Here is a 24,593-nt window from a genome sequence, read left to right as displayed (position 1 = left end):
ATAATATTAATTATTAAAATAATTACACCTAATGTTCTAATATATTTACTTTATTGTTATTGTTAATTAATAATTAATTGGTAATTAAATAATATTGATAAATTTTGGGTAAAGGAGCATTTTTAGGGTTCAGGGTCAGTTTTCAGTTCATGGGTAAAGGGGTATTTTTAGGGTTCAGGGTCAGTTTTCAGTTCATGGGTAAAGGGGTATATTTAGGGTTCAGGGTCAGTTTTCAGTTCATGGGTAAAGGGGTATTTTTAGGGTTCAGGGTCAGTTTTCAGTTCATGGGTAAAGGGGTATTTTTAGGGTTCAGGGTCAGTTTTCAGTTCATGGGTAAAGGGGTATTTTTAGGGTTCAGGGTCAGTTTTCAGTTCATGGGTAAAGGGGTATTTTTAGGGTTCAGGGTCAGTTTTCAGTTCATGGGTAAAGGGGTATTTTTAGGGTTCAGGGTCAGTTTTCAGTTCATGGGTAAAGGGGTATTTTTAGGGTTCAGGGTCAGTTTTCAGTTCATGGGTAAAGGGGTATTTTTAGGGTTCAGGGTCAGTTTTCAGTTCATGGGTAAAGGGGTATTTTTAGGGTTCAGGGTCAGTTTTCAGTTTTTGGGTAAAGGGGTATTTTTAGGGTTCAGGGTCAGTTTTCAGTTTTTGGGTAAAGGGGCACTTTTAGGGTTCAGGGTCAGTTTTCAGTTTTTGGGTAAAGGGGTATTTTTAGGGTTCAGGGTCAGTTTTGGGTTTTTGGGTAAAGGGGTATTTTTAGGGTTCAGGGTCAGTTTTGGGTTTTTGGGTAAAGGGGTATTTTTAGGGTTCAGGGTCAACAAATAAGATTTTAAAAAATTATTTTTATTATTTTCATTTATTATTTAATTATTATAATTTAATTTAAGTCGTTTTAAGTATATTTTAGTAATTAAAATTTAATATTAATTTAATTTAACACTGTTTTTAATAAAGTCGATATTTTTTACATCTATATTTTTGTAAACGATATTTTGTACTCGATATTTTTGTACTTACCTGTTTGTAGATACAAACTCGATATTTTGACTGTCGATATTTTGTCCACGATATTTTGGCAAGTCGATATTTTGTCAGTCGATATTATTTCAGTGATCCATCTTTAGCACCACTTGACAAATCTTCACAAAACTTTTCAAAAGAAGTGCCATCCACCTTAGCATCTTCATTTAGGGGCCGATTCCGATCCTGGAAAAACGCTGTACAAATCAGGTTATGGAGCATTTTCCTCATACAACTCGTATTTGTAAGGAGTCCCCTCAACCTAGGAAGTACGATCCGTACACATAGACGCACTCCATACATATTGTAAAAAAGACCATACAACTTGTATATACAAGTGATTCCGATTCGGATTGCTCTGTACGCGACGTTCCCACGTATTCCCGGCAGCAGTTTACAACCCCGCAAGTACGATTCGTACAAACGGCACTCCGTACGGCTCTCTTTTTTACAAGAGCCAAAAAGTGCCGGGAAAACCTTGTACTCCCCGAAAACAGTACGAGACAGACCCCCATGTATGCGTTGTACACCCCATGAATACAGGGGTACGGTGCGTATGTACGGAGCATATGGATGACACGGAAAGTGGGGTACGATGCGTACATACGCGATGAAGGGGTACTGGTCGTGTACGCACCGTACAAGCACCGTACCCCAAAATCGCGTATGTACGCACCATACCCTGAAATCGCCTGTGTACGCACAGTACCCCAAAATCGCGTATGTAAGGTGCATACATGCGCGATGGTGGGGTACGCACCATACACACGCCTCGCATGTGGGGGACCCCTGTACGCCTCATACCCCTATACGACCCGTACCCCAGTATGAGTCGTATCCCCAGAACGAGTCATACCAGGGTACGAGGCGCATAGGGGTTCGCTTAGTTGCCCGGGACGAGTCATTCCCCGTATACAGGCCATTTTCCATACAAATCGTATGCTGACAACCCGGTACGAATCGTACTTGACGGGTTGGACAGCCTTTTTACAAATTGTATGGTCTTTTTTTTACAAGTCAGTGTCGTACAGCTGTTGCCGATCCGATTTGTAAGGATCAGGCCGATCTGTATGTATTTTTCCTGTACGAATCGTACTACACGGGTTGGAAGGGATTTGTACAATTTGTATGGAAAAAAATTAAAATCCTATTTGTATGGAAAATAAAAATCCAGGATCAGAATCGGCCCCTTCATGTTTTAGGGTGATCAGTCAAGGGTGTGCTGAGAAAAAGTGATTGGGGCTTCCCAAAACACATTTTTTACATTATTTTTTCCATAGGAATATTGAACGGTGATATTGCATAAACTGGGGAACGGAATTAAACCAAAATTGGCAGAAAGCTAGACTTTGATCCATAAAGCGTACTTTTTGTGATTCGGTGTTAATTGGCTCCCTAGTTTTTGAGAAATTAAGGTTCCAAAAATGTGTACATTTCACACCGCAGTGGATTTGCGGATCTGACAGAGCAAAAGAAATTAGCTGATTGGCTGCCCCCACATCAACAAAGATATAGTGTCAGCCATTTTAGGACTTGGAAACTCAGTCCGCTGTCTTAAAAAAATTTGAAAATACATATAAGGGAGCAGGGTAGAAATGCCCTACTCGCCTAGGCCGTGTGGCTTGCTTCTTGGGGCCAAAAAGTATAATATGCAAAGTCTGTCCTTTAGTTTGCTCTCCAAATTTGCTTATGGTTTAGGCTCTCCAGTAGGGGTTAGTTGACAAATTCCGTTTAAACCCTTAGCACTATTGCCAACGGTCTTCTTCAGGACATGGCTCAGAGTTGTGATCAGAACAAGTAGTATGTGCCTGTTAGTGAAAAGATCTTTACTTGGTACAAAGTGTGTATAGATAGATTGAGTTACTCATATCTTACGTGAAGGTAAGACAGCCCTATATTCTGAATTATGAAGAAAAGATTGAGCAATGAGTCAGTACTTCTGGGACACACGGCACCAAAAGCAATAAATATATTACTTACCAACTTGTCTGACCACCAGTTCAGGAACAATGGAGGGTGTACAGTGGACAAAACTTATTGCATTTATTTAAGAAGTGCAACATGGTATTTGTTTTTTGGCAACTAAGTGTGCTATTGGAACTACTATTTCTTTTTAAAGTGTGTCTGGACCTTTCCATTCATTATTTACACTGACTACAGCTTCACACCCTGATTCACTTTTCTGCTTGACCTATTTGTCCTTTCTACAATACTCGGTCTGTTCAGTTTTTGTCTCTTTGACTGTCAGGGCCCTGAAAAGAATGGGAAGAACAGCTATCAGTGTACTTACTGATACCCATCCCACTTTTTGAATGTATCACAGTCCCTCATTTCTAACCACCCTAGCTGGACTCATAGATTGACAGAGATCTAGTCCTCTTTCTGTCTCACTCTCTGCTGCTTCTTAGTCTCTGGCTCAGCTTCTTCCTTGACAGAGCCCTTAATCTCACTTTTAGTTTTGAGGTTGCAGCTTTTAGGGCTCATGATCCCAGTGTGTCAAGGTATATGTTTCTGATATTACCTTTGGTAGCTCCTGTTCATGATCTTGAACAGCAAACATTGCAATCCTTATTACCAGAGCTGTGGCCTCTCTGCAAATGTTAGTTTGAATTATTAATAATGTCGCACAAATGTCATCACTAAATAAAGAGCTGATGTGCTCATTTTGTACTTGTTTTAATACACCTGATAGTATTACTAATTAGTGTGCTACGTGTAGCAGTATAGATACTCACAAATATACTTCCCCAGGTGTTGCACTCTTCTAAATGTGGCCCTATCCCAAGGGGAAGACACTTAGTCAAAATTGTATGTTTCTCTTGGGGTGTTTGTGGAAAGGGGCGACCATTCGGTCCCCCCGAACGTATGGTGGAGTACCTCGATCCCCCCGGGAAGCCATCTTGGGCGGGAGGCGAGTCTCGGCTGGTATGCCCAAAGCGGCGTAGCCGGGGCGCGCCTTTTCCCGCCCTCGAGTGGGCTGGCCTAGACACCGATGCGGCCAGCCACGCCCTGGGGGCAGGCAAGGGGCGGGTTCACGCCCGCTCTGAAGACGGATAAAAGAAGCAACAAGCCAAGAAAGCATCCTCTTGTTCCTGTGCTCCGAAGCTGCACCCCCTCGCTGCACGTGAGCTCGAGACGGAACGAAGAGCCAATTTTGACCCACCCACCAGCCCCTGAGGACAGCAAGTGGTTTTTAATAAAGTTGATGTGGTAACTCTAATTCTTGTTTACAGGTTGGAATTTATTATCGTGATGACTTTGAATATGCAATAAAGAATGGTCAATTTGTAGTACATATTTATAAATAAAGGAGTCCTGCTCTGGTATGATCATAAACATGCTTTTAATAAAATGGTTGTTCCTACTGTCTTGCAGGTAGTTTAGTCATTTAGTTAGAATTGTCGTATTTATTTTGGTCGGGCGGTAAGGTCATGATCGGTGAGCACTAATTGGAAGATCTCTATGAGTGGGCGTCACCCATTACGGATGGGAGCGCTCGAGGGAGGTGGCCAGTGGCCCCTCAACGGGGAGGCGGTCCCTTCTAAGGATGGGCCGCCGAAAGGATAAGGAAAGGCGGTCAAGGCCCCTTCCTGGGTAGGAGGGGTTACAGCCCCCTCCTTGTGGAATTTCCCGGGGCCAGGACATCTGCGACGGCAGATGTGGTAAGTGTGTGGGGTTTGGAGGGGGGTCTACGCTACCTTCTAGATACCTCACACGAGTCCTCGAACGACCTTTAAGTGGCGTCGAGTTTATTAGGGGCCCCCGTCAAGTCAAGGGAAATTGGTAGTTGAGTACAACTATGTGGATCGCCCCTCACAAGTGAGGGGGATGATATTTCTGGTTTAGGGATCTTGACACCGGTTACGACCTTGCCGTTGGCCCTTAACGTTAGGATGTACAATTTCAAAATGTCAAGTTCAAGTTTGTAGGATGTTAGTTCGGCTAGGAGAACCTTTGTATTAGAGAATATGTTAAGGTTAGCCAAACATCGTAATGTGGTAATGAAATTGTACATAATATGAAACTGTTATTTTAATGTTTTAATTTTGTTTCATATTTTAATAAATACGGCCGGGAGGGTCACTCCCTCCCGTCTTCCAAAAGTTCAGAACTGTTTCCAGTTTCCCATCCTTGGGGATTGTGTTGAGAGGGGGTGGCGGATATCTCAGCCATATGGATATAGATCTCTTTAGCTGGTTTCTCTTGCAAAAAATTCGGAATAATTGTTTTTTTGTTGCATTTTACAGGTATTTTACCCATACTAGCGTTTATAGTGTGTGGCTCTATAACAATCTGAGATTGTTGTACTGGTCCTAGTGGAACTGGTCGCAGTCGTCTGAAGCACATATTATCGGAGTTGCCGGTAGATAACTACTATTTGTTTAATAATCTTACTATCTTACTACATCCGCAACCTACAAATGTGCTGGTTTAGGATAAGGTGTAAACCCGGGCAATATACACATCTAACTATTCTAAATATACCATTTTCATTAGAATAATCAAGAATGTGCCTTTAACACAGCTTGCAGAACAAGACCGGCTTCTTGATTCCTCTGCTGAGGCTTTGTAAAATCTGAGTAAGACAGACAAGATTCTCAGCAGCAAGCTGTAGGCTACTAGCAGTAGTCTCAAAAAGTGTTCTTATTTCAAAGGTCTATAATTCTACAGCTGGCTATCGCAACCAAAACAGCATCAATTGTGCATTTTGTTAGGTAAATTGGGCAAAGTCGACTATAAAAGAAATTGTTTTTTGTTTTTTTTAAATACAGAAGCCCATACCTTGTTCCTCGCAGGTCCTGTTGTCTTCCTTCAGAAAATATCCAACGTCACATGAGCACGAGAAGCCTCCAGGGTAATTGTGGCAGAATTGACTACACCGGCCATTCCTAAAGGCGCATTCATCTGTATCTACAAGGGTGGAAATACAATAAACCTCAGGAGTTAAGAGGAAGGCATCAGGGAACAGGAAGCTGACAGCTTACGGGTAGCATGATGTCATAGTATAGCATCAAAGAAGCTAGCCGGTGTTATTGATGCATCATAGACATGACATCAGAGGCAGGCTTGCTTGCCACGCACACAGTTCTAATAAAAATCTATAGCGCTAACATTCTATATCACAGAACAAGCATAAAGTGTCAGTGCTTAATGTGCTGCTGGGATAGGCGCTGTGGAATTCACAGCATTTAAAATGGAGCACCCTATAGTAGAGAAAAATGCAGTGGGGCAGATTTACATGAATAACTTAAGACAAAATCCTAAACGTACTCCTTTTGGTATTCACAGAAGTAAGGATTTTGTCTTAAGGTTGTCTTAAGACAAACTTAAGACTGACTTAAGACAGACTTAAGACAGACTTAAGACAAACTTAAGACAGACTTAAGACAACAAAAATCCTAACTTAAGTCTGTCTTAAGTCTGTCTTAAGTTTGTCTTAAGACTGTCTTAAGTCTGTCTTAAATGTGTCTTAAGTCTGTCTTAAGTTTGTCTTAAGTTTGTCTTAAGACAAACTTAAGAAAAAATCCTAACTTCTGTGAATACCAAAAGTAGTACGTTTAGGATATTGTCTTAAGTTAGTTCTGTGAATCGGGCCCACAGAGCTCACTCTTACTAGTTTTGGTCATACTGTTTGAAACGTGCTGCTTGAAAAATTAGAAAAAATGGTGTGTAACAAATGTAACAATTGCTTTAAAACTTAGTCAAAACTCTACTTGATTCTACAAGTAAAACATTTTACTGACAGCAGAAAGCTGGGAAGTTTATGACAACTTAGATATGAACAAATAATGTTCTTGCTTCTACAAATTCAGTCTACTGCATAGGAAAGGGAAGGATTCTGAAATAGGTTTGTTCTGCAGCATTGCTCCAGGGCTGGCATATTTTGAGCTAGGTTAGCTCTCTAGTTCTTTATTAGAAATCTTTATTGACAATAATACCCTTAAAGTACATTTTAGAATTTGCCCAGTCCTTAAGCATTGACATCAAATGTTAATTATTAACCAGCATAATGGTATTCATTTTATGGACATCAGACTGATGAAAGGCTGAGACAACCACTCGAAGTCAAACATTTCCGACATATTACTAAATCTCTAGTATCAGACGTATTCAATCACTGAGCTCAAAGGGATCCTTATATGGCACGGGTGAGGAATGTATCAGAATCTATCGGATATGTAATCTATTAGAATAGATAGAAGTTGAATATTGGATGTTAAAAGCCGATGCCATTGAGGAGATAATGGAACATAAAATTGTTCAAGAAAATGAAGAATAACATAGGAGTCAGAAAGCAACACTATTGATTATATGGTGAGGTGTCAATCTCGGCATGCCATATCATAGGAGCTCCACACAATACCTAATATACGAATCTCAAAATTGGATTTGTACCGACTGCTGTGTAGTGCGCAGAGAAACCTCCCATATGTTCCCGCTGTTGATTGCTTGACTGGAAAATCACTGTCATTGTATTGGAAGAAGAGAAGTAGACCATAGGAGACTGGGTGTCCTGCCCAGAGGGCACACTTTGCTTGCCGCATAGGATGATCGACGGGTTCCATCCATCCATCACCTGTAGGGAGAGAGAAAGATGGTGATGGTCTTGCTATAGAAACCTCTATCTGATGGAGACACTGATCCACGCCTCCTCAATGCTGCTACTCATAAATTCATTAGTTCTGTGGATTAATTTCTGATTAAAAAAGAAAAGATCTTGCCATAGCCACAGTGTGTGTGTCCCTTTAAAAATTATTCTTGTTATACCAACACTGGTCTGATAATATCATCTTTCCACTGCAAGACATGTAGAGATGATTGGCATCTTCTTTATGGAAGGGAATGGAGATGGTTCTAAATGAGAATTAAAAGGGCCAATATGATTGGTTAATTGGAGGAGATTATTATGAGGGAAGGCATTAGAAGGATCTTCTAGATGCCAGTTGTAACTAGACAGTCACAGCAATGGATACACCTGGATGAGTCTTTGGTACACATCGCAGTGACCTTGCTATGCCTGATCTCAGGTATTCTGAAGGCAGTGGCAGGAAACAGAAGTATAGAAGGCGGGGATAAGGAGAGTATTCATACAAGGAATCAACTTAAACTGGAGATAGGGCAACAGTTCTGGAAATGAGACAGATATGGATATAAAGTTACTGGAAATAGAGACAGTTCTGGAAGTAGATCACCTTGATGGAATTATGAGGGGAATCATTTGGCAGAGGAGAACTCTGATGCAGGGGATAGGCAGAATGCTCTGATAAGAGGGCACATTGACAGGAAATTGATTATCCCTTGAAGTAAGGGATAGATGGAGGGAATGGAAGAGAATCACAAGACAAAAATGGAGAGATAGTCTTTATAAAATCACCTTTACAAATTCTGGGCACACATCCTCATTTCTACCGATATCAAAGTACGTGAACTGGAGTTTGATCTGGTAGCCATGTGCCACATTTAGGTGCCACGTCTGGTTGCATGATGGACTCTCAGGGCACTTCTGGTTGATTAGGTATGAGATCTTTCCAATTTTAGTCTGTGGCTTTATGTTCACTGCCTTGCTGGGGCTGTGCAGCAGAAAAAGTAAAACCCTGAAAAAGAAACATTACATGAAGCTTCAAGGACTAATGTGAGCACACTGAAAACATAATAACAATAATGTGGGATTCCATCCACTCATGAATCTGCACTTTTAGATAATCATCAGTTCACTCATCTAGTTTACTGTCCATTTGTCCATCTGTCGTCGCCCGTGCATCCATCCATCAATCCATCAATCCAGGTATGCGTGCTAAAAGATTGAGGTAACCCTGCTAAGGTGTCCGTCCAGAGGGAGCCCAGAAGGAATGCCTGCCTCAGGCATCTGTTTTGATGCTGTGAGGTATGGTGGTGGAGGTGTCCCACCAACTACAAGAGACTGCTAGCAGGAGGTGGTAATGTGAGAGCAGGAGTTGTTCCTTCCCCGCATAGCTGTGCTGCTCGTCCACTTGTTTATGTAACACAGAATTTACTCACCTAAATGACCATCAGTTGCTTCAAGCCACCTTACGTTCAGCCATCCATCCATTTCTTCACTCATCACCTGTTCTCAATTTTAAATGGTGCACACTCTTACTAACCTGATGTCATTTGCGGAAGAGCCACCAAAGGGTCCACCACCTGTGAGAAGATGCAAAACTTCTCCTGTTCACTTTCGTTTTCCCACTGGATTTGATCCTAGCTTCCACATTGTTCAACCTGAAGGTGGCATCCCAGAGCATCTTAGTGGAGCAATCACCACTCCCAATTGCACCTCTTCTCACACTCCCCGCATCGCTTCATGCATATGCATTTTGCAGCATTGCACCATGTTTGGAGAACTTCTTTGAAATTCATGCCCCTAATCCAACATCTCACCCCTCTGAAAGACCCCAGGAACTTATTAAAAAGGAGCTCTTTCTGCCCATTTCAGAGGTTGCGCCAATGCAATACAGTAAGCCGAAGACACCCACATTTACATGAAAATCTTCCCCATCAATCCTAATACAGAACTTGTATACCAAACCTCCTTAAAATATTTCTTTGAAAGCCCATAATGATCCTACACTAAAAATCATGATATCAGCTTTTCACGTTGTAACAAAACTAAACAAATTCTTAAACCCTAGTGACCTTTCTGTGGTACAAAAGTTAGTGATTTCTTGTTTAGACGAGGATTAGGGAAGAATGAATGGGTTTCCACCAATATCCTTAATGTCCCTTCAGGCAGTGCTTTATACTACTGCCACACTCAAACTGTGAAGAATTAACTTGATCTGATTACTGCAGTGCAGAATGCTCCACACTATCTTTAGATAGGAGTACACATTAATTTTGAATTGGTCTGATTTATCTTCAAGGCAATTTGTGTTTAGTATCTGCCCCATCAATCAAGATCTCAAGAGTAAAGAAAATCCTAAATACCATAGAAAACCTAAGATGAGAATCTAGAAAATATAACTCAACTACCATCTGGCTGCATCCTCCACTGTGTTCTTGTGCAGTTACTACATAAGGGAACTCACTTTCTAAAGATTCCACTATCAAAAAAGAACATTTTTGTAATTAATCCTAGCAGCCATCTAAATTCAGATCACTGGGGTAAGTTACCAACATATTCAAATCAAAATCTCATCAGACAGAAATATTGTTCCATACACATTGTTTACAAAATATCATCCCACTCGAGATAAGAATATAAAATCTAAACCCAGTAGAGTGAGATTTTTTGAATGTTTTTTAGAACACAATGGGGCATATTAGCAAGAACCTCCTTAAACTTATCGCCGTTTTAGCGACAGGAAACTGTAGTTAAAACAGTGATAATGGGCTTGCCAATATACGTTATTGAATTCCAGTAGAAGCCCAGGTTAGATGTTCTGCACATCTAACCTGGGCTTCTATTGGAATTCTATAACGCATATTGGCAGACCCATTATCGCCATTTTAGCGGCATTTTCCTGCTGCTAAAACGGCAATAATTTTAACGAGCTTCTTGCTAATATGCCCCAATTTTCCTGCTAGACAATATTTTGCTAACAATGTCCTGGCATGCAGCTAATAGTTGGAAAGTCTTAAACAACACTATATCTAAATAAATAGCACAATTGTTAATTTTGTCTAACTTCCTTCCATGTTTGTCTCCACCGGACAGCATTGTTTACCAATATTCCCAGCCTTCCAAATTTAGGTTTACAAATCCACAGAAAAGAGAACTTAGGGCCCGATGTACAATGGGCAGGCTAGTTTTGAGCAGTGCCCTCAATTTTGTGATGTGACTTAAATACAGTCAGATGACAAAACACATATTTCAGAAAGTTGCAAAACCTCCAGCCTCATAAATATTCATGAAGCATTTGATGACCCTTCCCGTATGCATGCAAACAAAGTCATGGTAGTCTGCCAAGACAGACCCCTACATCCATGTGTTTGAATTTCCTTCTTGTTGAAGGAAAAACATCTGGGCGATCATGTATTGGTCCTCTGGACCGGATCATGAGATAGCATGACATGATTTCCAAAGGGAGCTATCACCCGAGGACAGCCACTCCTTTGTGAATCGCTGGCAAATCAGCTACCACACCTCAACTCGGGGATCGGTAATTCATCAATTATACATACAGCTTCAATACAAAGGGGGTATGTCTTTCAGAACCTCTCTTTGCAATACATATCGGACCACAAAAGTCATTTTCAGCAATAGATTTTGTACACTGCACAAGGGTATTTTGTAGTCCTTGCCCTGTTTTTGTGAACCACAGGCTTTTCAACAAAGTTCTCTACGATTGTCATTACAGAAAGAATACTAGCATCCATCCTATGGGTAGACAGCAATATTTATTATTATTAATGCAAAATAAAATAAACAAACTGAGGTTCTTGTGAGTAGTGTGGACTCACATTTGCTACCTTTATAGTTTTAGTGGGACAATCAAGAAGTCCTATTTATGAAGGGAAGATAGATATGAGTAAAAAAAAAAGCATTTTATTATTTATCAGCACAAACAATGCCTGTACAAACATACAAAACTACAACTCAATACTTAAAATATTTAGAAGTAATTTTTTTTATAGAAGGTAATAAAACTAAGAATCTTTTACTTTTAAAATGCATTTTTGAGGAATGTAGAATAAAATACGGAGTTTCTGGTGCCATTAAATTGGGGGCATAGAAATAGATCATTATTTAAAGATTTGGGGCCAGATGTACGACCCTTTCATTTAGAGCCTCGCAATTTGCGACACATTGCGAGTCGAAAATTGCAAGTCACTATATGAAATGTACAACAGTGTGTTTACACTGTTTTGCAATTCCCAATAGGGTCGTAAATTGCGAGGTTCATTAATATTAATGAGCATCTCGTAATTTGCAAGCCCATTGTGAATGCCAGCCCCCCCCAGGGATGGTGGCCTGCTAGGCCCAGTAGATCAGCATGTCTTTGACTGCTTTTTAATAAAGCAGCTTTCTTTTTTTTAAATGCAGCCTGTTTTCCTTAAAGGAAAACAGCATGCATTTATAAAGGGCCGGCAGTGCTCCCTGGGACCACTGCCTGCCCTTAAAATAATATTTTGCATGCCTTTGCAAATGGGAAGGGGTCCTCTGGGGACCCCTTCCCATTTGCAATTGCATTACCACCTACTTGAAGTAGGTGGTAGTTGCGAGGGTTTTGCGACCAAAATTGCGGTCGCAAAACATTAGTACATTGTTTTGAAACTCGCTATTTGGAAGTGAACGCCCATCCAAATAGCGAGTCTCAAAACCTATTTATAGAGTTGCAAAAAATTAAGACTCTCTAAATAGGCTATGTATATGGCGCAATATGTTTTTGCATGCGCAAACAGGTTTGCAAACCCGTCTGCACATGCAAAAATGGGCCTTACATCTGGCCCATTGTTCCTTGATATTGCGTCAAAAGTGCTGTCAGTCTTTATGGTATTTATATCATGGCATATCTTATTGCCGGTAAGATTGTTTTTCTTTTTCTTTAATTTGTAATCTCATTGTTTTTAATATCAACTTTGTAAGTATTGTTGTCTATTACGTTGTTTATATGTGTATTTTTTATTTTGTTAAGTATCCAAATGTTTACAAATTTATTTATTTTAATTAGGTGGTATTTTAAAGTTTTTGTATTTGTCTTAATGTTAATTTTAATTCATAAATATTTTTTTATTTCAAATGTAATATATTTTGTTTTATTTTATTGTGCATATATTATAATGTGCTTTGTTTTATTAACTGTTTATACTTTTTAAAAATATATTCAATTTCCATGTTTTTAGTTTTTTCAGTTGCCCAGGATTATTGCTATTGCTTTGGAATTAATAATTTAATGCTTTTGAATTTTTTTTGTAAAAAACATATTTTTAATGTGAATTTTTGTTTGTCAGTTTTTGAAACATACTTGACTTTTTTAGTTTTTAAATCTTAAGATGTCCAAGTTGTTGCTATTGTGCTTTAGTTCAGGAATTGACATTTTTTTAAATGTAATTTTTTTGTATATTTATTGCCCATTTATATGTTTAATGTATCTTTATGCAGTGTGTTTTGTAAGTATATATCACTCAGATGTTCCCACTTATATTATATTGGGTGAATTTTAACAGCAAATAGTACATTTTAACTTCCTCTAAAATTCACAACTTTACCCAATGTGTTCTGGAGTGTGAATAGTAAAGGTAAGCTTGCACCCCCAAAAGTCCAACATTTTCCCTAATGTACTAAAGTCGGGAGGGTGATTAGTAAACCTAACCACTATGTTTGTAATGGGAACAGTAAATGTAGCCTCCTCACTGCAAAGTTTAATACTTTCCTCAAACTGGTTAAGCTTGGATTCGGAATAGTAAATCTGCACCCCCAAAGTCCAACACTTTCCTCAACGTAGTTAAGTTGGGAGCAAAAATTGTAATCAAATCAAAACCTCCCAACAATGGGAGGTGGACATTTTAGCAGGGAAGGGGCGAGTGGGCTATACAAGCACACATCACTACTCACTCACACCCATGCATTCACCCATTCACAATACATTCATACATACATTGACCAAACATTCCAAAACATAAAACATACCTGTGCTACAGCTCCTGCAGAGGGAAGTCTCTTCTCATTGGCAGACCTTTGTTCAGCCAATGAGAAGAGGCAGGGGTTCCTGACTTATCACAGAGTGGGATGAGGTCAGTGACACAGTTGGCCCCACCTCACTTTGTGACAAGGGTTCACTGATTGACACTCAGCCCTGAGCACATCAGGGCTTAAAACTGAAGCGCTAGTTATGAGACAATCAGTTATGCACCCCCTCCTCACAGGGGAGGAGGGCCCAGGGACACTAGGCTGAGGAGGACAGGTCCACAGGGCTGAGGAGGACAGGTCCTCATCCCAGTAAAGTTCAGCTCAGGCAGCCAGGCCACCTGGGCTGGTACTGCATGTCTAGCTCCTCTAGGCTGCCTGACCTGAACAAGAAGAGTTTCTGCTAGGCTGACCTTTGCTCAGTTGGAAAAAAGGTGGGAGTGTGGCCCCTCTGCCCGTACGGACAGACCGCGCCCGCCTCCCAAATTGCAAAACCTTTCCCAACGTGGTTACATTTGGAGTTGGAAAATAGTAAATTAACCCCTTCCCAGCCAAAATTTGGAACAGCAATAGCAAATTGAAATATCCCAAAGTGCAAGATTTAAACCAATATTTCCACATTGGAGTGTGAATTGTAAACCTACTCCACCCCTGTACTCTAAAGTCCAACACATTACTCAATGCGGTTACGTTTGGAGTAGGCATTGATTCGTCCGCCAATAGCACTGCAATAATTGAGGCCTACACTGCCATCTGTCAGCAGGTTGCAGAAGACCTGAGGGTAAAAAAAGGGAAACCATCATCTAAGGTGGTAAGGTGGTTTGATAAAAACTGCTCACAAGCCCATAGCTCTCTACTTAAGGAGCTAAAGCGCATACCTAGAAATAAAGAAGCAGTCAGGGCCTCGAGGAAAGAGTATAAAAGGGTAACTGAGGCTCGGAAAAAAGAAATTAAGGAAGAGGCCTGGGAAAAACTCCTCTCTGTTGAGGTGCTGCGCGACAGTAGCAAATTTTGGTCTACCGTCAATCATCCTTTTTTCTCGGAGGACAGTAACTCAGTGCTTGACTGTGTCATCCCTGATGAAAAATGGCTAACACACTTCAGGGGGATCTACGAGCTGGACTCTTGCTTGCTGGGACAGGAACATATTCCTAACCTTGCAGGAACACCTATTATTTTTGAAAAAACTGAGGTTGAAAAGGCCATACGGGACATGTCTAAAAATAAAGCACCGGGCCCTGATGGGGTGCCAGCTGACTTTTATGGCCACTTCCCTCATTTTTGGGCTGGAATCCTTTGCAATGTATTTAATGCTGTTAGCAGGGTTCCTGTTTCCTGGCTGACATCAGTCATTGTGCCGGTGTTCAAAAAGGGGGATAGAGGGGACCCCACCTGTTACCGCCCCATCTCCCTGATAGACTCATCTGTTAAGATTCTGGGGAGGGTCGTGTTAGGGAGACTTAGGGAGTGGTTAGACGGCAGGGGGGTCTTGTCTGACTTCCAATATGGTTTCAGGAATAACAGAAGTACTCTGGATCAGTGCCTAAATCTCCAGCTCTTGATAGGCAAGTACACAGTTGCCAAGGATGGGTCCTTATTCTTGGGATTTATGGACCTCTCCTCGGCATTCGACTTAGTCAATCGGTCAAAACTGTGGACCATCTTAGCAGAAATTGGTGTTGACCCTGCATTAGTAAATTTTTTAGCGGTTCTTCATTCCGACTTATCTGCAACAGTGAGAGTAAATCAGGAAGGAAGGGTTACAAGTCATTTTAACTCTAGGAGGGGCGTGAGACAGGGCTGCATCTTGGCCCCCTATTATTCACCCTGTATATTAATGCCTTGGGGGAGAGCCTTAAACAAGTGACCAAGGACGTGCCGCATATAGGGGACTCCTTGATACCGGTTCTCCTTTATGCGGACGACGAGGTCCTTCTTGCAAGGACTGGAAATGGTCTCCAGAGACTACTGGACTCTTTTGGAGAGTTCATGGAGTCCCTGGATCTAAAAGTTAACATCAAAAAGTCACATGTCATGGTGGTGGGTAAACATTGTGGATCCCAAACAAAGAAAACTTTTCTTTGTAACAACATAGCTATTTCTAGGGTCCCGATGTTTACATACCTAGGGGTTTTATTTGACCAAAGGGGGACATGGGGACCTCAGCAGCTCCAAAAAAGTAATGCCCTGACTAGATCATCCTCTGCTGTTTTGGCATTTGCAAAAAAACTAGGAGCTAAACCAATAAAGGCTCTTCTTAACATCTATAAATCCAAATGCCTTGCAATAGCGTCATATGGTTCCTGTATCTGGGGATATACTGCCCAAAAAAAAATTCAAACATCTGAAAACAAGTTCCTAAGAACACTGCTGGGTCTTCCACATTCCCCACCCACCTTCTCAGTGCATACTGAGCTAGGAGTAGGATATGTGACGGACAAGCTCAAACTAGCACCTCTCCTTTGCTGGGCTAAGACCTGGCTTAACCAGGAAATATCGCTAAACCATCAAATCCTGACGGATTGTATTCCACTAGACAGGGCGAATGCAATCCCTTGGCTGTTGTATCTTAAATCCATGTTTACGCAATTGGGACGCCCTGAGATTTACACCACCCCCAATTGTATTACTAAAGAGGATGTTGGCTGGATAAAGGTACATTTCCTGAACATGCTCAGTATGGAACGAGAGGAGCAGGAGCTTAAGAAAGTCTCTGTGAGGGCAAACTTTTTATTATTAACATCCCCTCTAACTGAACCGTATCTAATCATTGTCAATCGACCCTTCCACAGACAGCCTTTAACGAGGTTTCGCTTCAATATGATACATTTAACTTTGGGTGATTTCCCAACCTGGGGCAAGCCGGAAAACTGTAACCCTTGTAAATGCGATAATTTTTCAAACCAGGACATGTTGCATTTCGTCATGTTTTGTGACTTTTATCAAGAAATGAGAGGTAAATATCTGCTACCGTTGTTGAAAGAGGCCGGCTTCATACAAGTTAGACCAGCTCTCTTATATTTACAAATGTTAAGTTGTCCTCGGGTCATGTTCTGTGTTGCGAGCTTTCTGGTGGCTGCTGTCCGGAAAAAGAATACATTAGACAGACTGGTAAATGCTATGTAGGGGATAAAATTCTTTTATTGATGTGATTTCCCTTGTTTACCTGGCACCTTGCACTTTGTTTACACGGTACTTTGCACTTAGGATGCATATGACGAGATCAGGCCTCCAAGATGTATTAAATGATGAAATGTGTATTATGCCCTTATGAACTATCTCTAGTGTAATTTGTATTTTTAGCCTGCATTTTAATGAAATACTGTTTTATGTAATTAGACATCTGAATGTATTGTGATTTTGTACATTTTCAAGCACATTGTACTTAAAAATCTTGTCTGTTTTTGTAATTAACTATGTGTATATATATGTATATATGTATATATGTTCATGATTGTCTTTTTATGATTTTTAATGATCGAAATAAAATGCTTTGACTGACTGACTGACTAAGTAGGCATACCTCATAAGTCTTATATTTTCTCCTTTTCTTTACGATCAACACCCCAATATCCCAAAATTCCACAGTGTGGGTGAATTTTGAAATAGAATAGTAAATCTGATTCCATCAAAGTCCAAGACTTTCCCATATGTGATTATGTTTGGAGAGGGGATTTAAAACCTAATGTATCCAAAGTCTAAAACTTTCCCCAATGTGTAAGTTTGGAGTGGGAATACCAAAGTTAGAAACCCTAAAGTGCACCACTTCCCCCAATGTGGTCAAGTTTGCAGTCCAAATAGTTATTCACCTCCTCCAAAAGACCAATACTTCCTCACTGTGGTTACGTTTGGAGTGAGAATCATATAACTTATCTGAACAAATTCCAACACTTTCCCTAGTGTGTTTAAGTGTGGAGTATGAATAGTAAATTGAGCCTCCCCTTGCCCCAAAGTCTAACACTTTCCACAGTGTGGTTAGATTTGGAGTAGGAAAGGTACATCTATCCGCTCAAAATCAACAATTTCCCCTGTGTGGTTAAGTTAAATGAGGGAGTGGTAAATCTAACCTCCCAAAGTCCAACACTGTCCTCCACATGGTTAGGTTTGCAGTAGGAATAGTAAATGCAACCCCTCAAAAGTCTAAAACTTTCTCCAATGAGGTTGAGTTTAGAGCTGCAGTACTAAATCAAAACCTCCAAAAGTGCAGCACTCTCCCCAATGTAGTTAAGTTAAGTTGGAGTGTGAAAGATAAACCTAACCCCAGCAGCTACCAACCAGCTTTCCCCAGTGTGGTTAACTTTCAAGTGCGAGTAGTAATTGTAATTTATATAGCGCATTATCACCAACGGTCTCTAAGCGCTTGCTTTGGGAACCCGTCCTGGTTTTTTTCCTGTGAGATAACCCATACTGGGCACCCCCAAGGTGAAAGCCAGGCATCCCGCCTCAGAGGGCCATAGTGGAGATTAAGCAAGCTATTGCCCAGAGTTGCAGAGTGTGAACCCGTGATTCGAGCAGGCACCAAAGCGAGAATGATCGAGTCCGTGGACATTTTGGGCTCAAGACCCTGCCGCGTCGGGAATTGAACCCTCGTCCCGGGTCTCACCTCTGCTTCATCGTCTGCCTCTTCTAACCATTGAGCCACACTTCTCCACAGTGGATATAGCTTGCCCCCACCAGAGTCCAGCACTTTACCCAATATGGTTAAGTTTGGTAGGTGGTTGGTATAGTAAACCTAACCTAACCAAAGTCTATAACTTTGCCCAATGTCTGATGTTTGGAGTGGGAATAGGAAATCTTGAATCCTCAAAGTCCAACGCTTTCCCCAATGTTGTTAAGTTTGAACTGGGAATCGATCATTTACTCCTCTATAGTTCCAACACTTTCCACAATATTGTTGGTTTAGTTTGGAGTAGGCATAGTAACTTTAACTCCTCCAATGTCCTGCTTATTCCCCAATGTTGTTATGCTTGGAGTGGGATAGTATCTCTAGAGTCCAAAGTATAACATGTTCCCTAATCGGACTACGTTTAGAGTAGAAATAGAAAACCAAAACATCCCAAGTTGCAACATTTTTTATCAATGTTTCCAAGTTTGAAGTTGGAATAATAAATCTATAAAATAATAATAAATCTATCCGAATAGTGCCCAACACTTTTCAAGTGTGGTTCAATATGGATTGGTAATATAAATTTAGTCTCCTCTCAAAGTCCAACGCTTTCCCTCTTATACATTTCAGACTTAGGGTAGTCTTCCCCCAACCGTTTTGCCTACTTGCCTCCATCTTGTCTCCTGAAATTTGTTATTGACGCTGTAGGAAATTGGTTGCCCTATTTTGTATGGTCATCCCACACTTTTTGTTCTAAATACTGATGGTTATGACTCTGATAGTGCGCTGGAGTCTGCTGCCATGACTCCAGTGGCTGTGCTCTCTACTAAAACCGTTATGTTGGACTTGGTAATCCCAAATTGGCAAAGCCTTTACCCTCTTATAAATCCCTAGTATATGTTGCCAGGGATAATCGGGGTATTAGTAGTAGTAGGGGTCCGCAGGGCTGAAGCATGTTTTTGTGCCACCCTGGGTGACCCATGCAAACTACTGACAGCAGGTCTGCCATTGCAGACTGTTGGAGCAGTGCAAACTGCTCGAACTCAACTGTGTCCTTACCATTTAATACATGTTAGGCCCCCATAAGGAAGGTCTCCTTAGCCCAGGGGGTAGGGTGCATTATATTAAAGGGGTGACATATATGTTCAAGCTATATGTCCCTATAGTGGCGTTCCCCATTGGAAACTAATATAGGTGTTAGCGGTTCGTAGGATAACACAGCTGCCAACTGAGCACTAACAAGATTGGCAGCTCCATTATGGTACCACTAAAATAAGTCATGTTTGGTATCAAAAACATGCCTTCCCTGACATGATTTGTGTGCCCTGGGTGACATGGCATGCACCCAGTTGGCACCTTAGAGGTTGCCCTCCTGGTTGCCTCCCTCAGCTTTACTGTCCTCTTTACAAGCTGACCAGTCCGAGCATCCCCATGCCTGCTGCTGCCAAGACAAGATTCTGACCTCCTGTCAGGCAGTGTGATCACCCCCAGGAGTCAGAAACAAAGGATTGGGCAGGAAGGAGGTCACAACTTCCTCCTCCTAAGCAGTCGATCGAAGTGGCACAACATTAGGTGAGCTTCAAAGGATGCACCAACTCTGATGTGCATCAGGACTAACTCCGACTGGAGAAAACAGCCCTCCCTCGGTCCCAGGCACATTTTCTCCTGGGCAAGGCGGGAAATTAGATATGCAGTAGGTATATACCCCCAGGAAGGCTGGCCACACCTCTAAGGTGGGTAGCCTGATCTGCACGCCTAAAATCAAATTCTGCCATCTTTAGGGGGGCAGAAATAGTAGATTCTGGCTACAAAAGTGATCTGCACCACTAGTTGTGGTCACCTCAGGGGCGCTATAGCTGCAGGGACTAGCTGCCCATTGGCTACTAGCTCCCACACCCCTGTTCCCCTTAATCTAGGATTTAAGGGACCCTCTTGACACCAAAATCTCAGATCTGGACAACTTACATCAAGGAAGGACCAATAGGAGACCGGTATTGCTGATCACTAGACTTTGCTCACAGCACCAAAGGAAAAGAAAGAAACTTAGTTCCAATGGCAATAGACTTGGAACAGAGTGAACAACCCTCGTCCTTGGCAAAAACTCATCACTCCTGATTTGAGGGACCACTGTGGAAGCCATAAGCACACATTGTCTTGCCTCGACTCGTGGCCCTATTCCTCTGCAAACGGCAGGTAAAAACACTCATTGGATCCAAAGAACCACTGGTCATCAGGCCCTGAATTAGATACCCAAATCCTGCTGGTCGAGGTGGATTTGTCGCCAGTTCATCAACCAACCCCTTTGCTCAATGCTGCATCAAGATGGAACTCCAACCATCCTGTGACCGACCCTCTTTGTTGTTTTGGCAATATAACCCCTTGCCGAGCCTCAAACTACACTTTTATTGCATGTAAGTCACCCCCAAAGTAGGGCCGATATAATTCATAGGTCTTGGTGCCTCATAATTAAAAGGTTGGACATGTACTTTTAAGTTAAAAACTGTGAGTCTCATCTATCCCATCTCATCACAGGCTAACCTTGGGTTGCCAACTTTTGATTGAGGACAGTTAAGCATTTCATTTGTGGTATCTATCACATTTTAATAAAAAATCCTTTTTAAGGGTAAAGTGTGATTTCAAATTACAATTTTGAAAATGCCACATTTAGAAAGTTGAAACTGCTGAAGGGGTTTGGCCCTTTGGACAAGAGACAGGTAGGGCTGTAAGACTTATCAAAAACATTGGAGGGTACCTGACTCCTTTGATGTTTTTTCATTTAATCTCTTTAAAGCAACTTTCAATGCCTAAACTGGGGAACTTTTTTGTATGTTTCGGAGGGGAATTTATTTTTTAGTACAATTCCCTCAACCAATAGAAGTACGATTTTGACAGTTCCTCAGTGTTAATAAAAGGCCAACGCGTTTAAAAGCACAGGTCTCAAGTTCTGTGCCTATCATCGGGGCTTCTTATTCATGTGTGTTTCGCGAACATCTGCAAAACGATGCAAAGAAACAAAGTGTAAGAGCACCTCTCCTGCTTCCAAACAGGTTCGGTGCACTTGCTTGACAAACTATTACCTGTGCGGACGTGATGACACTCGTTATAGAAACAAGGTCATGAGTCTGTGTCTGATTTGAATCAAGGCGGCCTGGTCTGATGGTTTAGACGAAGGTTGGACGGCGTCTCATATTTCACTGTAATGACACCAAACCTGTTGGGAGGCAGGAGAGGCGCTCTTTATTGTTTTTAAAAAGTCACGTACATTAGAGTAAAGGTGACCAGATAGCAAAAATCCTGAACTTGGACCTAGAGTTCTGACACCGGGACCAACCTGCTCGTTGATTGGCAAAGACTGTCGGGATCTAGCCCCATGCGCCTGCCCGAACAACTACACCATCCGTCTGTACTGGGCGCTGAACTACATTACCCAGAATTCCCGGCGGGAATTCCGGGATATCCTTTGGCCAACCAGGAAGTCCGGTGTCAGTGATTCTTCCTGGATCCGGAGGCGGCGGCTGCTCCTCGGATCGGCGCTTCACCAGAGGCTTCTGGTGTTCCTGAATATCTGGTATTTGCGGAGCCGTTTGGTTTTGCTTCTCGATAGCGCGCTGGCTGGCGTGTTAAAACTTGTTGTGACCTTGTGTGATTTCCGATCTCGAAATCACGGAGACGGCTAATCTTTGGAGTCTCGCCTCGCGGCTGCGAGGTAACGTTTGGGATCGTGAGCGCTGAGCTCTATTTAGTCTAAGGCTTACTGGATTGCGAGTATTTGGTGGGAATAGGAACTTCAAGTGGCGGAGTGCAGGGGGGGATTGTAGGACCTCCGCACTGCCGTCACGAACCTATGGTACAAGGTTCATTCATAGGGAGAGTTGTGACAAGGCAATTACCAAAGCGGAGTGTGGTAGTAAAGGAACTATGCACTGCCGTGTTTGGGTTTACTTCAAGGGTAAATTTAACTTTGAACGTTAATACTTGTGGAACATTTACCAGAGCGGAGTGTGGTAGTGAAGGAACTACACACTGCCGTGTTTGGGTATTCTTGAAAATGCAATGAACATAAGAACACTTCAGTATTCTTTCAAAACAAAGAACAGCGAGAAGTTTCATTTATCATTTAGGCACAGGAGGTGCCTTTTCATTATACTTTTTCGGAATCCTTTATATAATCCTTTGTTACCTCAGTGGGGTAGGTGTAAGTCAGCTTATAGGCTTTTACACTTCACAATCAGGCTTGTTGGTAATACCTTTCTTTTTATTGATCAGGAAGGAAGACGGGAGATACAGCATAAAGGGTGGTGTAGAGTCAATCATTTACAGGTGAATACATGTGCGAATGGTGTTAGTCAGAACTAATGAGAGTAGGATTGAGCATTGTATTAACCTGTGTATTTTTGTCTTCCAGTTTCTTTATCCCTGCTGCCCCTTCCTTCTTCTCTTTATTCTTTCTGGGTTTTTTCCCCTTTTGGGGTTTTTCCCTCGCCGTATCGTCTGAGCACCCTGTGTTTATAATTCAGGGTGTTTGGTTGGTCCGGAGGGGGAGCATTGTTGCTGCTCGTGGATCCTGCGGAGTGCAAAACCTTACAGAATCACTGACCCAAGAAATACACTCTGCCTGGTTCACGTGTAGCAGCAATGGCGTCCATGGAGGATGTGTTACAAGCTTTGGTCCTGGTGCAGCAGGAGCTGGCCTCCTCCAAGGCTGAGACAGCAGCCTTGCGGGAGAAGGTGGAGTGTTTGAGTGGTAACCCGCTCAATGCTTCCGCTTCGACTTCTAATGTTCAAGTTACGGTACCCCCACCCATTCCTTTGGCTACTCCTGAACGGTTTTCAGGGGATCCTCGTAAGGTGCATGTGTTTATGACCCAGGTTCTCATGCATTTTTCTTGTAAACCATCATCATTTCCCACAAACCATTCAAGAGTAGCCTTTTTGATTTCGTATTTGATAGGGGATGCAGCTGACTGGGTGGTACCCTTGGTAAAACGAGATGATGCTATTCTGTCCAATTGGGCACAGTTTAAAAAGGAATTTGAGAGGGTCTTTGACCGAAGAGCAACTACTTTTAGTGCTGATCGAGAACTGTTGACATTAAGGCAAGGCAGGGGCGAATTGATAACATACCTGACTGCCTTCAATAGGCTTGTGGCCAAAGCGGCATGGCCAGAGGAGAAAAAATTGTCTTTATTTTATCAGGGGCTACACGATGATTTAAAGGATGTGGTAGCACAGGTGGATCCACAGCCTACTTCCTTTGTGGACATGGTAAACCTGGTGTTGAGGTTGGATAGTAGGCTTACGGATAGAGGTAGTAACAGGAGACGGTGGGAAAGAGGAGCGTATTTTGGAGAAAGAAACCCAAGGAAAGTCTCCGGGAGTACGGACAACACGTCTGAACCAATGGAGATAGGGGCTCTCAGAGCACCATTGTCTAGAGAAGAGAGAGAAGCCAGAAGGGTACAGGGCTTGTGCATGTACTGTGGGAAGTAGGGGCATTACGTCTGAGAATGTCCTTCTAAACCCAAGTCATCAGGAACTTTTGTTAGGTTTAAGAAGGTTGCTGTATCTAAAACCGTATCAGAAAGCGAGCAGAAGGAAGACCACACAGCGGGAGTGGATGGGGAACAGGCATGGAAACTTACCTCCCTGTCCTCTTTGGGTGATGAGGAAACAGAGCCTCACTTGGTGGTGGTGATGACGTTAGAATACGAGTTAGAAAGAAGTCCGGTAATGGTGATGGTGGATTCCGGGGCGACCGGTAACTTTGTAGACGAAGGTTTGGTAAGACGTCTAGAATTGCCTCGTGTTTCTAGGGAGACGCCGGAGGATGTGTTGGCAGTTGATGGGCAGCCATTAACCTCTGGTCGGATAACGGAGAAGACTGGTGATTTGGGGTTATCGATGGTGACACAAGGGTGTGTGCATTCTGAGGTGTTGTCATTAAATATCATAGATGCTCCTCAGTACGAAATCATTTTGGGCATGCCTTGGTTGCATAAACATAACCCTGTGGTGGATTGGCAATCAAAGACTATTCAGTTTGAACCAGAGACATGTAATGACCACTTAACTCCTTGTATATCTGCTAATGTCACTGTGTTAGCCACCCCGTTTTTGGCTGCTACGGCTGCGGAAAAAGACCTTAAACTACCGGTGGTATACGCTTCTTACAGTGATGTATTCAGTGAGGTAAAAGCAGAAGCTCTGCCCCCTCACCAGGAATATGACTGTCGAATCGATTTAGTGGAGGGGGCGTCGTTACCATCCTGTCGAGTGTATGCTTTGTCTGTGCCAGAGACCTCCCATCTAAAGGATTACATTGAACATTATTCTCGCTTGGGGTTTATTCGACCCTCTCGCTCTCCCGCAGCTTCCCCTCTTT

At 42.1% G+C, this 24,593-nt stretch overlaps 1 protein-coding gene across 1 annotated transcript in view; it reads right to left on the bottom strand.

Annotated features, from left to right (window-relative positions):
• The window catches only part of LOC147706447 (complement C1r subcomponent-like), a 95,411-nt gene that overhangs the window by 24,824 nt on the left and 45,994 nt on the right, over positions 1 to 24,593 (bottom strand). The window contains exons 2-4 of the mRNA XM_086932957.1: positions 8,392 to 8,611; positions 7,413 to 7,593; positions 5,799 to 5,927 (exon numbers count right to left, since the gene is read on the bottom strand). Of these exons, the coding sequence (XP_086789083.1) occupies positions 5,799 to 5,927; positions 7,413 to 7,593; positions 8,392 to 8,611 (530 nt within the window). The remainder of the gene's footprint in view (positions 1 to 5,798; positions 5,928 to 7,412; positions 7,594 to 8,391; positions 8,612 to 24,593) is intronic.

This window comes from Lissotriton vulgaris, chromosome 7 (assembly GCF_964263255.1).
Source record: "Lissotriton vulgaris chromosome 7, aLisVul1.2, whole genome shotgun sequence".
Lineage (NCBI taxonomy): Eukaryota > Metazoa > Chordata > Amphibia > Caudata > Salamandridae > Lissotriton > Lissotriton vulgaris.
This window is presented reverse-complemented; position numbering and strand designations above follow the sequence as displayed.